The 16,313-nt window shown below is 37.8% G+C and overlaps 1 protein-coding gene across 3 annotated transcripts in view; it reads right to left on the bottom strand.

Annotated features, from left to right (window-relative positions):
- MAN1A2 (mannosidase alpha class 1A member 2) overlaps nucleotides 1–16,313 on the bottom strand; it is a 194,577-nt gene that overhangs the window by 139,105 nt on the left and 39,159 nt on the right. For 2 of the 3 annotated variants that reach the window (XM_046645240.1, XM_046645239.1), the window contains exon 2: nucleotides 8,894–9,149. In XM_046645240.1, the coding sequence (XP_046501196.1) occupies nucleotides 8,894–9,149 (256 nt within the window). The remainder of the gene's footprint in view (nucleotides 1–8,893; nucleotides 9,150–16,313) is intronic. The other variant, XM_046645241.1, reaches the window with a different exon arrangement.

Raw genomic sequence — 16,313 nt, 5'->3', positions numbered from 1 at the left:
AGAACACCTAATTATCTCAATGCAAAAAGACCTTCTCCAAGACACATTATATTAAATCTGTCAAAAGTCAATGACAAAGAATGGATATTAAAGGCAGCCAGAGAAAAGAAAATAACAACTTACAAAGGAACCCCCATTTGGCTATCAGCAATTTCTCACCAGAAACACTACAGACCAAGAGAGAGTGGAATGATATATTCTAAATATTAAAAGATAAAAATTGTCAGCCAAGAACACTCTATCCAGCAGTTATCTTTCATATATGAAGGCAAAATAAAGGCTTTCCCACACAAACAAAAGCTGAGGGAGTTCACTGCCACTAGATCTGCCTTATGAGAAATCTTGAAAGGAGCCCTCCTACCTGAAACAAAAAGGCAAAGGTTTACAAAGCTTAAGCAAGATGACAAATAGACAGAATCAGAAAATTGCAACAGTGTATCACAATAGGTTAGTAAAAACCTAATTATAACATAAAGTCTAAAGGGAAAGAAGGCATTAAAAATAACTATAACCACTTCAATTTGGTAATAAGCTCACAATACAAAAGGGAATAATTTGTGACAACAAAAACATAGACGGGGAAAAGGATGGAACCTGCATAGGCTAATGGAGATAAGATGCTATCAGCAGAAAAAGGACTCTCTCATCTGTAAGATCTTTTATATAAACTTCATGGTAACCACAAAACAAAAATTCAGAGCAGAGTCATGAAACATAAAAAAAGAGGAAACTGGGAAACACATCACAGAAAACCACCAAACTGAAATGGCAGACAGAAACACAAGGAAAAAGAAACAGTGGAAACAAAAGATAAAATGGCAGTATTAAGCCCTCATATATCAATAATCATCCAAAATGTAAATGGATTAAATTCACCAATAAAAAGATACAAAGTGGCTGGACAGATTAAAAAACAAGACCCAATAATATGCTGCCTCCAGAAGACACATCTCAGCTCTAAAGACAAACGTAGGCTCAAAATGAAGGGATGGAAAATAATACTCTAAGCAAATGGCAACCAAAAGAAAGTGGGTGTGGCTACACTTATATCAGACAAATAGACTTTAAGCAAAAAGGGTAACAGGAGACAAAAATGGACATTACATAACGAGAAAGAGGACAATCCATCAAGAAGACATAACATTTATTAGGAGCACCTAAGTACATAAAGCAACTATTAACCAATCTAAAGGGAGAAATTGACAGCAACACAATAACAGTAGGGGACTTTAATACCCCACTAACATCAATGGATAGATCATCCAACAGAGAGTCAACAAGGAAACACTGGCCTTAAATTAAACACTAGAACAGATGTACCTAATAGATATCTATAGAGCATTCCATCCAAAAGCAACAGAATACATTCTTCTCAAGAATACATGGAATAGTCTGAAAGATAGACCATATGTTGGGAAACAAAACAAGTCTCAATAAATTTAAAATGAAATTATATCAAGTAGCTTTTCCACCACAATGGTATGAAACTAGAAATCAACTGTAAGAAGAAAGCTGGGAAAGTCACAAATATGTGGAGACTAAACAATATGCTACTGAACAACTACTGGATCAAAAAAATCAAAAAGTACCTGGAGACAAATGAAAATGAAATCACAACATGTCAAAATCTATGGGATGCAGCAAAACTGGTACTAAGAAGGAAGATTATAGCAATACAGGCCTCAAGAAACAAGAAAAATTTCAAACAATCTAATACTACACCAAAAAAAAAACTAGAAAAAGAAGAACAAATGAAGGCCAAATTCAGTAGAAGGAAAGAAATAGTAAAAATCAGAACAGAAATAAATGAGATAGAGACTAAACAGACAATAGAAAAGATGAATGAATCTAAGAGCTGGTTCTTTGAAAAGCTAAACAAAAACTAAGAAAAAAAGAGAGAAGGCTCAAATAAAATCAAAAATGCAAGAGGAGAAATTACAACAAATGCCACAGCAATACAAAGGATTATAAGAGAATACCCGAAAAGCTATACACCAACAAATTGGATAACCCAGAAGTGGATAAATTCCTAGAATTATAACCTCTCAAAACTGAATCATGAAGAAATAGAGACTCTAAATAGAACAATCACTATTAAAAAGATTGAAACAGTAATCAAAAACCTCCCAGAAAACAAAGATCCAAGACCAGACAACTTCTCTGATGAGTTCTACCAAACATTCAAAGATACTTTAACACCTATCTTTCACAGACTCTTCCAAAAAACTGAAGAGGATGGGATGCTTCCTAACTCATTCTATGAGGCGAACATTACCCTGATACCAAAACCAGACAAGGACAACAGAAAAAAAGGAAAATTACAGGCTAATATCACTAATGAACACAGACGCAAAAATCCTCAACAAAATAGCAGCAAATTGAATACAACAATACATTGAAAGGATCATACCATGATGGAGTTGGATTTATTCCAGGACACAGGAATGCTTCAACATCCACAAATCAATCAATATGATACACCACGTTAATGAAATGAAGAATAAAAATCACCTGATCATCTCAACAGATGCAGAGAAAACATATGACAAGATTCAACATCCATTTATGATAAAAATTCTTAATAAAATGGGTAGAGAAAGAAAGCACCTTAACATAAAAAGGCCATATACAACAAACCCACAGCTACATCATATTCCACAGTGAAAAACTGAAAGCTATCCCTCTAAGAACAGGAACAAGACAAGGACGCCCACTCTCATCACTCTTAATCAACATAATATTGGAAGTCCTAGCCAGAGCAATTAGATAAGAAAGAGAAATAACAGGTATCCAAATTGGAAAGGAAGAAGTAAAACTGTCACTATTTGTGGATGACACAATTTTTACATAGAAAATCCTAAAGAATCCCCAAAAACAACTATCAGAAATAATTAACAAATATAGTAAAGTTGTGGGGTATAAAATCCACATACAAAAGTCAGTTGCATTTCTATATACTAACAATGAACTAGCAGAAAGAGAAATCAAGAATATCTTCCCATTTATATAACAATAAGAATAAAATATGAATAAATTTAACCAAAGAGATGAAAAACCCGTACACTGAAACCTATAAAACATTGTTGAAAGAAGCCAAAGACACAAAAAATGGAAAGATGTTCTGTGGCCATGGGTTAGAAGAATTAACATAGTCAAATGTTCACATTACCTAAAGCAATCTACAGATTCAATGCAATCTCAATCAAAATACCAATGACATTTTTCACAGAAATAAAACAAAGAATCCTAAAATTTATATGGAATAACAAAAGACCCTGAATAGCCAAAGCTATCCTGAGAAAAAAGAACAAACAAAGCTGGAGGTACTACGCTCCCTGGCTTCAAAATATACTACAAAGCTATAGTAATCAAAACAGAACAGTACTGGCAGAAAAACAGACACACAGATCAACGGAATCGTAGAACTGAAAGCTCAGAAAAAACCTACATATCTGTGGACAGCTAATCTTCAACAAAGGAGCCAGAAACACAATGGAGAAAGTCTCTTCAACAAATGGTCTGGGGAAAACTGCACAGCCACATGCAAAAGAATGAAAGTAGACCATTATCTTACACTACATGCAAAAATTAACTCCAAATGGATTAAAGACTCGAATGTAAGGCCTGAAATCATAAAACTTCTAGAAGAAAACATGGACGTACACTCTTTGACATCAGTCTTAGCAGTATCTTTCTGAATATGGCTCCTCAGGCAAGAGAAACAAAAGAAAAAATGAACAAATGGAACTACATCAAATTAAAAGGCTTCTGCATAGCAAAGAAAACCATCAACAAAGTGAAAAGACAACCTACAAGTTGGGAGAAAATATTTGCAAATCATATATCCAATAAGGGGTTAACAGCCAAAATATATAAGAACTCACACAACTCAACAAGAAAAAACAAACAACCTGATCAAAAAATGGACAGATGTTATGAACAGATATTTTTCCAAAGAAGACATACAGACAGGCTGACAGGCACATGAAAAGATGTTCAACATCCCTAACTATTAGGGAAATGCAAATCAATACTACAATGAGATATTACTTCACACCCATAAGAATGGCTATTTATTACAAAGACAAGAAATAAGTGTTGGAGAAGATGCAGAGAAAATGAAACACTCATTCCCACACTGCTGGTGGGAATGTAAACTGGTGCAGCCACTACGGAGAATAGTATGGAGAATCCTCAAAAAATTAAAAGCAGAAATAGCATATGATCTAGCTATTCCACTTCTGAATATTTCTCCAAAGAACTGAAAAACACTAATTTGAAAAGACAGATGCATGCCTATGTTCACTGCAGCCACAACACAACAGCCACAACTTGGAAACAACCTAAGTGCCCATCAATGGATAAATGGATAAAGACAATGTGGTGTGTGTGTATATATATATAAAATAGACTACTACTCAGTCTTAAAAAAAGATGAAATATTGCCATTTGCAACCAACATGGATGGACCTTGAGGATATTATGCTAAGTAAAATAAGTTCAGACAGAAAAAGACAATGACTGTATGATTTCACTCATAGGTGAAAGATAAACACACAGATATGGAGAACAGACTGGTGGTTACCAGAGAGAAAGGAAGTGGGGGGAGGACGAAAGGGGTAAAGGGACACAGTGTATAGTGATGGATGGCAACTAGACTTTTGGTGGTGAACATGATGCAGTCTATACAGAAGCTGAAATATAATGACATAAACCTGAAATTTATGCAACGTTATAAACCAATATTACCTCAATTAAAAAAAAAGAATTTAGCAACATGGTTATAACCTAAAAAAAAAGAAGAACAAATTTGGAGGACTTACCTGATTTTAAAACTTAATATAAGTTAATCAACACAGTGTTATATGTGCTATATTCACATTAAGGATACACATATAGATTAACAGAATAGGTATGAGTCCAGAAAGAGACTCAACTCCTATTGATTTTGTCAATTAATTTTTAACAAAAGTGCCAAGGTAACAGAATCAGGAAAGGATAATCTTTTCAACAAATGGTGCTGGAACAACTAGAAAGCCCTGTGGGGAAAACAGGGAGCATGACCCTTACTACAAACAATGAACCAAAAATTAACTCACAACAGACCCACAGACTGAAATATCAAAACTAAAATATGTGCCCATGCAAAGATTTATACACAAATGTTCATAGCAACATTATTCAAAATAGTCAAAGGCTGAAACAAATGTTGAATAAATGTTCAAGAGATGAATAAATAAAACAAATCATAGTATATGCATACAATGGAATACCACTAAGAAAAAAATTACTTTTATGTGCAATCTACATAGATGGATCTCAAAAACATAACACTGAGCAAAAGCCTGGAAACAAGATATCACAAACCTTATGATTCCATTTGACTGAAACTCCAGAAAAGACTAATCTAATCTATAATGACTAAAAGCAGAGCAGTGTCGAACTGGAGCCAAGGAACAGGGTAGTCTAATGGGAGAGGGGCACAAGAAAACCGTTTTTGAGATTATGGACATATTCACATCTTGATTACAGTTGTTGCTACACAGGTGTATACATCTGTCAAAACTCATCTGTACTATTTTATATGTGAAGAAAGTTGAATTTTTAAAAAATCTAATAGCCTGCCATAACTTCAAATTCCCACTCTCGTGAGGCAATTATCTAAATTCTTTCACCTGTTTTTTCTACTTACCACTACAATTCTAAATACAGTTTACAGTGCTATTTCTTAATTTTCTTTTTTAAGTTTTAGTATTTACTATATTCTCCTGTAGTTAAGATACTTTAGCTCTCTTAAACCACTATCAACTCACCTCCACATATTTTTCCCTGGCCCACATCCTCCCAATACAGTTATTATAATTATTAAATTTCCTTTGAACAAACTTTTGAACAACTTTTCTTTCCTCTGCTGTTAACTACTGGTCTGAAGGTTTAATGTTTTTCTGTTGTTGTTTGCTTGCTTGCTTAGTTTTTAATGTAACAATTATTGATTTGTTTCCAAATTATACTTGAGTCTCAAAACTTGTCTCAATATAATCAAACACATCAGATAAACTATCAGTTCCATTTTACTCTCGGACATATCCTTCCCGAGGCTCTCGATCCTCCTACTGGACTTCTGTTCTCGCCACCTGAAGCACAGCTGTCATCCTGCTAATTCCCTTATTCACGATGCTGAAAATGCCCTTCCTTTCTCTCTCCAGTGACAGATCCCATGTCCAAAACCCCTTACCTTTCTATTTTTGTGCAAAAGCATATTTTCCAGCAGCAATCTGAGAAAATGTCTAAACATATCTTCACCCTCAGATTTGATTCATAATTTGGCTGAATATATAATTCTTTCTATGTCTTTGCTCCATTCTCTTCCAGTTTCCAACATTAATGTTGAGGAATCTGATGTGCCATTATGTACAATCCCTATCTTTGGGGTGGAATCATTTTTTTTCCTCCGTAAACTTTTAGTATCTGTTTTTTATGTCTCTTTTTCTAAAATTTTAGTAGGAGTCCTTTTTTTGCTCATTGTGCTGGACGCCTGGCAGGTCCTTTCATTCTGGAAACTCACACCGTTTAGTTTCAGTCAATTTTCTTGAATTGTTTCTTTGACTTTTTCCCCTCCATTTTCCCTATTCTCTTTTCAAAACACCTAACAATCACCTGTTAGATGTTCTGGATTGATCTTACCATTTTGCTTGTTTTCTCAATCTTTTTGTCTACTATACGATGTACTCAATTTTATCCTCTAACTTTTCTATTGAATTTTGTAATTGTTACATTTTTAATTCCCAAGAGCTCTTTCTTATGCTCTAAGTGTTCCTTTTCATGACTTATTCTCATTTCATGAATTTAATTTTTTTGTCACTCCAAGGATGTTAATTCTTTTTTGATATATTTTTTCTGCTCCCTGTATTGTTTCTGAATATAGGCTAGAGAATTGGTGATCTAGGGTTTAAGAGCTCCTTTTAAAACTTACAAATAATACTTTTCCAGCTCTATTTTATACCCTTGCCCTCAGAGGTAAATGGTGTCTCTAATTCTCGAAACTTTCAGGTATTCTGCAGTTCACAACACCTTGTTAGCTTCTTCTCCTGCAGGACTAGGTTTCAACTTTCTCTGCTTGCTAAGTCAGTAACCATAATGTTTAACAGGGGCCTACACATGGGTTTTTAATATGTTTTCTGTTGATTACAAGAACACTGGATAATATGGTGTGCTCTAAAGGATTAACTCAGCAGGTCTGGGTTGACCAAACCCTGCACATCTCATAAAAAGGTTCGGCCTGTGCCTGGCTCCTGGAAAATAACTTCTGAACCTTTATGATCCTGCCTGTTAAGAGAATCTTTGTTTATCTGAGGCCTCAGGCCGTGTCAGACAGTTTATGCTAACAATGAGATTTATGCTGGGGGCCTAGGGCCACATGGCATCAGCCTGACCTCTGGATGGGTTGGAGAACTAAGGTCAGCCAAGCCTATATAATGAATCCCCAATAAAAAATCTCAAGGCTCGGGTGAACTTCCCTGGTTAGCAATACAGCATACACATTGCCACACATCACTGCTGGGAGAATTAAGCACTGTCCATATCACTCCACGGGGAGAGGACAACTAGAAGCTTGCACCTGGTCTCTCCTGGACTCTGTCCTATGTGCCTTTTCTATTACTCATTTTAATCTGTATGTTTTTGCTATAATAAACCAAAACCATGAATACAACAGTCTTGCTGTTGAATCACTGAGCCTGTGGGTGGTACTGAGGTCCCCTAAACACACACTGTTATCTATCTGAATTATCATGTACATGAGGAAGTGTTTCAATTAATTTTAACGACATCTAAAAAAAGCAGGTCAGGCACCTGAAAAAAAAAAATCTATCAGAGTCTCCCCAACACTATCTGTCCCCAACAAAAATCTATCAATGTCCAAAGAAAGTGCCTTAAGCAGCCTGTGCATAAAATACAGACTCCAGAGGTTGCACTCAGAATACAACTCTATTTTGATTCCACCAAGGTCAAGGTCTTATAATTCATAAGGCCAAGATTAAAATATCTGCTAAATCTTCCATATTCATTACTAGAATATATCCAAATAGATATTGACTATTTGAACTAAACTTATCATCCTATTTTGATAAATAATCCCTCTGAAATATTGTTGATGCTATTACACTCTGACAAACTCTTTTTCTTCATAGATAGTACAACTGCAAACTCCACCCAGTATTAGCAGGAGTTCTAATTAACAAAGTTCAACTGAAATATTCACTAGATTTGCCACCCCCCATCCCAACCCCAGTATTTTCTTTATCTCCAAGTAATTCCTAGAATGAAAACTTGAAAGACTTCTGAGACTAAACAAATTTCAAGAATTCTGAGGTCAATCCTTTCCCATTCGTCAATCCACTGAGACTCTGTGGAAACAATGTGTTCTTAATGTGCAGGATGGTTGATGGGTATCATGACATGTTCCTTAAAAGACAGCAGATATAATGCTAATTCTTCAGAAGCATGTTTATGACGAGTTTTGCATGGCATCTAACAGAGACCCTTGCAACTAAACTCTTAAGAAATTTCTTAGTCAATGAGAAATTATTGATGGATCTATTCTACATTATTTATAAAATGCTGAATATCAAAAGATCTCTGAAGACAGGGTGAGTGATTTAACCATCCAAACAACATTATATTGAATTTTTAAGTGTCCGATAATTATACTACAATGAATATTAAGAAAGAGACAGAGTTCTAGTCCTTACTGCCAACTTGGAAACTGAACTACAACTTTGACCCAAAAACAAACAAAATGAAAATATGACACCACAGATGGTAGGAATATATATATAAGTCCATTCAAACACATATCCATAACCATGCCATATCACAAATCTCAGCTTATTACCTCTTTAATTTTTTCCCTTTTCTTTCTTATGTCACTACTTTCTGGATCTCCACCATTTATTCCTGTCAGGTTTGGGATAGGGACTGGTGGCAGTGGCTTTTTCTCTTTTGTCTTCATTTCTTGGACTACCTTGTTTTTCTCTGTCTGAATTTCTGCTCGGATTTCCTCTCTTGACTTTTTTAATTTTTCTTTCGCTTCCTCCAGGGCCTTCTCGTGATCGGCTCGGATTTTATTTCTCAAACGTTCTTCTTCTTCCCTGTAAGAAAAGAAAAAAAGACTGGTAAAAATGACCCTAAAGAACATCAATCTCTAAACATAAAACTTCAAGTTTCCTCCACCAAACCCTGATAGTTGCTTTCTACTCCTACCATTAAAAAGTAAGAATGAGAGGCCAGCCCGGTGGCACAGCGGTTAAGCTCGCATGTTTCGCTTCTCGGTGGCCCGAGGTTCGCTGGTTTGGATCCCGGGTGCGGACATGGCACCGCTTGCCAAAAGCCATGCTGTGGTAGGCGTCCCACGTATAAAGCAGAGGAAGAAGAGCACGGATGTAAGCTCAGCACCAATCTTCCTCAGCAAAAAGAGGAGGATTGGCAGTAGTTAGGTCAGGGCTAATCTTCCTCAAAGAAAAAGTAAGAATGATCTGTGAGAGAGACTCAGATCTACCTGCCCAAAGAATAGGGTAAATATATCTTGGAATGAGAAAGAAAATGAGCTCTGGATGCTGAAGAGCAAACACTTCACACAGCGGAGAAAGGAGGAAACCTAGAAAGTTACAATTTCAGGGCCAAGTGAGAACAAAGAAAATAGCCATCAGTAACTTATCAGTAGACATATGGAAAAAAGAAAGAGAGAAAAAGATGAGTGAAAAATTAGATGGAGAAGAGAAAATAAAAATAGAATTAAATTTCGAGAGGGGACAAAAATATAAACATAGGGTCCAAGAAAGAGCTGAGTGGAAAAGATAGAAGGGTGGGAAATTTTCCTTTGTTATATAGTACATCATATGCTTCTAAAACTTGGACATTTTGGAAACACCACAGATCTTATAGCACAATGGTCCGACTGATGTGGGTATGACTACTTAAAACTCTCTTGAGCCCTTGTTAAAAACATACACTATGATTTAGCAGGTCTGTGTGAAACCCATGAATCTGTACTACTGAGAGCTCCCCTGTCTTCTGGTGCACACACAGGTTTGGAAACCACTACTGCAATGGACACCTACTGGGCTGTACCCAGCCCAACTTCTGTGAGAGCTCAACCTTCTCTCGACCTCCAGCCCATTCCACACAAATAAATAGAGGAACGGTAGTTACTAGTTTCCAAATCAGCCAATGATGACCACTCTATGGGTAAACGTCTAACCCAACAGTCACCAGAGTCACCTCTCCAGAAATTTAATTCTAACTCTGCAGAAGGCTAAACTCCTAACACTGCTGGTAGGAATGTAAAGTGGCACAGTCACTCTGGAAAAGCTTAGCAGTTTCTTAAGAAACTAAATATGCCAGTATCATAGAATCCAGCACTTGTACTGGGCATTTATCCCAGACAAATGAAGGCTTACATTCACACAAAAACCTATACACAAGACAGTCACAAAAAGACAAGAACTGTATGATTCCACATATATGAGATACTTAGAGTAGTCAAATTCTAGAGACAGAAAGTAGAATGATGGTTGCCAGAGGCTGGGGTAAGTGGGAAATGAGAAGTTATTATTTAATGGGTATAAAGTTTCAGTTTTGCAAGATGAAAAGAGTTCTGGAGATGACGGTGGTGATGGCTGCACAACAATATGAATGTATTTAATACCACTGCACTATACATGTGAAAATGGTTAAGACAGGGGCTGGCCCAGTGGCACAGTGGTTAAGTTCAGGTGCTCCACTTCGGGGGCTCAAGGTCCATGGGTTCAGATCCCAAGCGTGGACCTGCACATCGTTCACCAAGCCAGGCTATCGCAGCATCCCACATACAAAATAGAGGAAGATTTGCACAGATATTAGCTAAGGGTCAATCCTCCTCACACACACACACACACACACGAAAATAGGTTAAGATAGTAAATTTTATGTTATGTGTATTTTACCACAATAAAAAAGATATTGGAAAAAAAACTCTATACACAAACATTTATAGCAACTTTACTTGTAATAGGCAAATACTGAAAACAATCCAGATGCCCTCCAACAAGTAAATGGTACTTTTATACCACTGTCTATACTGTGGTGCAGACACACTATGGAATACTACTCAACAATAAAAAGAAATAAACTATTCATACACACAACTTGAATGAATTTCAAAGGTATAACGTGAGTGAAAGAAGCCACTCAAAAGGTTACATTCTCTATGATTCCTTTTATATGACATTCTCGAAAAGACAAAAACACAGGAATTATGAAAAGATCAGTGGTTGCCAGGAGCTATGGATGGGGGGATATAAAGTAATAATACAGGAGAGTTTTTTGGAATGATAGCATTGTTATATATCCTAACTATAGTGGTGGTTACACCAATGTGTACATGTGTTGAAAATCATAGAACTGTACATCAAAAGAGAAAAATATCAATTTACAGACTAACATTAAAAATAAAATGTTAAAGAAAACTGGATTGCGAGCAGTGAGAAGAGGCTAATGAGGAAAACAGGAGAGAGAAAAGCGGGGAAGTACAACAGAGCTGGAGAGTCAGGGACACACAAGGTCACTCTGGTAGTGAGACAGAATCCACGGGGCCTGCAGATAGACTAGATAGAGGAAGAGGTCGGCAGGGAGAAGCCAAGGGTGACCCCTGAGTGCACTGAAGAGGAATTCTGGGCTGATCTGTTCGGGAGACTCAGGCAGATGAGGGCATCATCAGCACACAGGTGCTGAATGAAGTCTTAGATAAGATAGCCAAAGCAGACACAGGCAGGCACCATCCAACAGCTTTCCAATCCCCCTCCCTCTCCTCACCGACAGAAAAACACTGTGCCAAACCTCCGAGAACAAATCATAATCCGTCTACGCCAATCAAGTCTTTCCCTGATGCCCTAACAGCTGGGGTGGCCACATAACTCCATTGCAACCAAAGAGACAAAAGAGGACTATTGGGAAATATTTTCCTTTACAGATTAAAAAATGGAGCCATTTGAGAAAAGGGCCTTTTAGCTACTACCAAACCTACCCAACCACCTAATCTTGTCTTCAAATGTGGTTATGATGCCTAATGCTGTGATAGTCGTCTTTCAATGAAAAGGCAACAAGCCTAGGGACAAACAGCCAACACTGTTCAGGAAAGAAGACAAAGAGGGGAAAATGCCTGCTGATATCATTGAATTGCAGCCAGGGCCCTCAGCTACCAGTTCCCAGATTTCAGATTCTGTGGACTAACTATCAGTTGGCTGTTCTGTCACTTCCAGCTGAGAGTCTTCCCAACTCACTCACTCATTCATGGAGCAAGCACACACATAAGAGTCAGGAAAGCAGAGGGCCTGGGACTAAGCCTAAAAGAAGAACAATATCAAATAGGGAGGCTGGTTCTTTCAAGGGCAGTTTCTGTCCTGATAACAAGTGGGAGAGTCTCCACGGGGAACCAAGCTTTCCATTTCTATCCCCAAGCACCACGTTACCTGCTGAATGGCACATGGAAGCCTCCACCATGTTTGCAATGGCTTGTAGGCATCACTGTGGAAGTACCTTCACTCACCAGTGAACCTCCACAGAGTCGGGTATCACATGCCACTCTCTAGAGCCCACCCTGAGGGGGAGAAGAATATGGGCCACAACTCATTCCATATCCTCTCTCCAGAGCTTCATAATGCACACGGGTATTTTAAAGGCTCTGAGAAGTTCTACAATAGAGATGCCTAACACAACACTTTCCAAACTTATTTAGTCACAGTCCCCTTTTTCTGCACACAACCCCTTTTAGCATGCCATGAAACACAGTGACATAGAGGAAATGCCTCCAACTGTGCCATCAACCAAGCCTTTGGTAGAACCCTGCCACTTTTTTGCTCTGTGACATTAGATGTATGTCACCTCTCTGAGCCTCCTTTTCTCGTCTGTGAAAACAGAATCCCCACCAACCTCACAAGATTGTTCTAAGGATTGGACGAGATGACACACGAGTCTAAGAGTACAGAAAAGTCCTTATCAACTCAGTTTCCTTCCTTCCCTTTCTGTCTACCCTCCTTCTCACCACCATCACCCACCCGGCCACCACACACACACACACACACAGAGCCATTTAAGATTTGGGTTAACATCAGTGTCCTCAGGACCAAGACCAACACCCAGTGACATCCTGCAACTTCTCAGGTTCCCTGCACTAGATGAGAGGAACAGCTTCTGGACAAACCTCCAAGGATTTAGAGGACACCAAATGCTATTAAAAGGGGGCCTGCCTCTTGTACAACTGGCAGAGAGCTGGGCCGTCTCTCTACCTTCCTGACTCCATTGCCAGCACTGGCCTTTGTCCATGTGTCTAGAACAGCAGTTAGGGCCTTTGAGATTGCCTTAGAAATTAAAAGTACAGTGGCCATGAATGCAGAGAAGGCTACTGTCATTTATTATTCTTACTAACTAAATGCTAAGACCAATTTTTTCTCTGTAAGTAAAGAAGCAGATTTGACAGCAACACGTATGTGTGGATAATTTTCAAATTACACAATTTTTTTAAATTATTTTTAAAAATAAAAAATTGAGGGGCCATCCCCATGGCCCAGTGGTTAAGTTCAGCACACTCCACTTCAGCAGCCCAGGTTCACAGGTTCAGATCCTGGGAGCAGACCTACACCACTCATCAGCCATGCCGTAGTGGCAACTCACATACAAAACAGAGGAAGACTGGCAACAGAAGTTAGCTCAGGGTGAATCTCTCTCAGCAAAAAATAAATAAAAAATAAAAAATAAAAAATGAACACTTTAAATTTTAGTGCTCCAGAGGAAAGCCCCAGTCACCTTATCTCACTTTAGTTATTGTTATGGCAACCAAACATTGTTCATCAGAACCTATACTGTTGCAAGCCTGCGTAGAGTTTTATTCAAAGACATTTTGAAAATCTAAAATATCTAAAAATGTATTTGCATTTGTTCCTCAAAAATAATTATTTGTTTAAGAGTTTAGTAACTATACTCACCATTTCAGAATAACCAGCATGAACTCGAGTTCAAAGAAAGACCAACCAGTCTAGTCCTTGAGAAAAACTCCAGAGTCCGGAGAACTAAGACAGATCTCTTGTTACCCAGGTGCCAGGAGGAACCATTTAGTGGTTGGAAAAAAGTATTTAAAGTAAAAGGACTTAATCCAGAAGTCAGGAGACAAGGATTCTAGTTCCAGCTCTGCCCCTGAGATTCACTCTGTAACCTGGCACAAATGACTAAAAAACCCCCCAGATCAGTACTTTGTTCAATAAAGACAGGAAAAGAGGTAATAATACTATCCTGACTATACCACTTGGATAGAGCTATCCAAGGTAAGTAAAAGTACTTAGTAAATTGTAATATTCTATAAACACATAAGCCATTAATTATATCAAACTTTCTAATCTCTCTGCTTCAAAACAGAGGTGAATGCAGCAATCCCCACAACTACCAAAGCAAAAAACGCACTTTGTTCCTATTTTTCCTTTCTTCCTTAAGAGTGTCTTTTCACAATAATTATTCAGGAGCACCATAAATTTTTTAGCTAGTTTTCTCCCCTGTATAACTCAAATTTTTATTTTCATTTTGGTTTCCTTTCAAGGGGCCTCTCAAATTTTGTTTTAGTGGACAAATTTCTAGATTTTAAATTACACCAGCTGGGCCAACTCTTTTGGATGTTTATTTTCACCTGGATAATCTTTCTTTTACTTACATATTTTTAAGATTTTTTTTTTAATTTGATACCTTCAATAGATAATCACGTTGAACTTCCATTTGTAAATGTGTCTTCCTTTTCATCAGTGCCTTGTGTCTTCCTGTGTAGTAAAGAATTTGGCCTTGTCCAAAGAGAAGTCTGGACTTTGTCCTCATCTCCTGGAAAGTAATCTGTCATACATGATAGAAGTGTCCTTGTTTATGGTGAGTGCTGGCCACATCACATCTCAGTGTGCGGTTGGCCACATCCAGCAGTGCTAGAGTAGTGGCTGACCATGTTAGAAAGGCCAACAATATGACTTAGGGTGAGGGGTCTGGGTCACACAGGATCAGTCAACCTGGAGACTGAGTTCAACCATGTGGGCAATCGATCAATCATGCCTATATAATGAAGCCTCAATAAAAACTCTGGATGCCAAAGCTCAGGTGAGTTTACCTGGTTGACAATACATATTATCACACATTGATGCTGAGAGAATAACCTCCTGACTACAAAGAAAAGACAGCAAAAGCTCTGCATTTGGAACCTTTCTGGCATTCACCCTATGTGCTTCTTCCCTTGGCTGATTTTAAACTCTACTCTTTCCTTGTAACCTGTAATCCTTGCAGTGACAGCTTTCAGTGAGTTCTGTGAGTCCTAGTGAATTAGGAAACCTAAGAGTGGTTTTGGGAGCCCTCTGAAATTACAGGTGGTGTCAGAAGTAAGGGTGGTCTCGTGAAGGGCTGTGCCCTCTAACTTGGCAGTGTGGCTAACTCTGGGTAGCTTCTAAGGCTTCCAGTAAAATCCAGTCTTAAGTCCACAGGTTTTCGTGAGATTTGAAATTAGTTTTTTTAATTCTATCTTAAGATGTAATATTTAACTCACTTTTTGATATCCCATAAGTAAAGTTTTGGTTTTTTCTTGTTTTTGTTGTCTTGTTTTGGTTTTGGTTTGGTTTTGTCCTTACACACACACCTCGTCCTTGAAAAGTAAAGGCATGTGATGACAAAACTAATAATTGTGGCTTACAAGTACCAGTCACTGGCTTAGTCAATTACTGAGATTATTTTATTTAATCCTCACACCAGTTTATGAGATGCCCTCTATTAAACACTGTTCTCCATCTTACGAAGGAAACATTAACACACAAAGAGGAAAATGAAGTAATGTGCTCTGAGTCACAAAGCTAGTAAGTAGAGAGCCTAGACACAAATACGTGCATTTTGACGTCTTAAACACTATGCAAATCCTGCCTTTCATACAAGGGACAAATTTTAATTCAGAGTTTGTCTCTTACTATGTAGATACTAATACCTAACTCTCAACATCTTTTCTCCCTTCTTCCTTAGTCCTACAGCCCTCAATTTTCAGCTAAGCACATGCTCCTGCTAAATAAAAACTCTATTTCTCAGCCTCCCTTATTGAAACTGCCCTACTGATCAGAAATAAACTTCTACCTTGTTTAAGCCACTGTTATTTTGTGATTTTTCTGACTGGTAAGTGACCTAGTCTTAACTGAGCCACTCTCCATCCTAGTTGTTCTCTTTCCCTGAGGCTCTCACTAGTGTCTGAGGGTTGATGTGCCAGAAATAAACTA

Source organism: Equus quagga, chromosome 18, assembly GCF_021613505.1.
Source record: "Equus quagga isolate Etosha38 chromosome 18, UCLA_HA_Equagga_1.0, whole genome shotgun sequence".
Lineage (NCBI taxonomy): Eukaryota > Metazoa > Chordata > Mammalia > Perissodactyla > Equidae > Equus > Equus quagga.
Note: the sequence above shows the minus strand (reverse complement) of the source record. Positions and strands in the feature narration are given on the sequence as shown.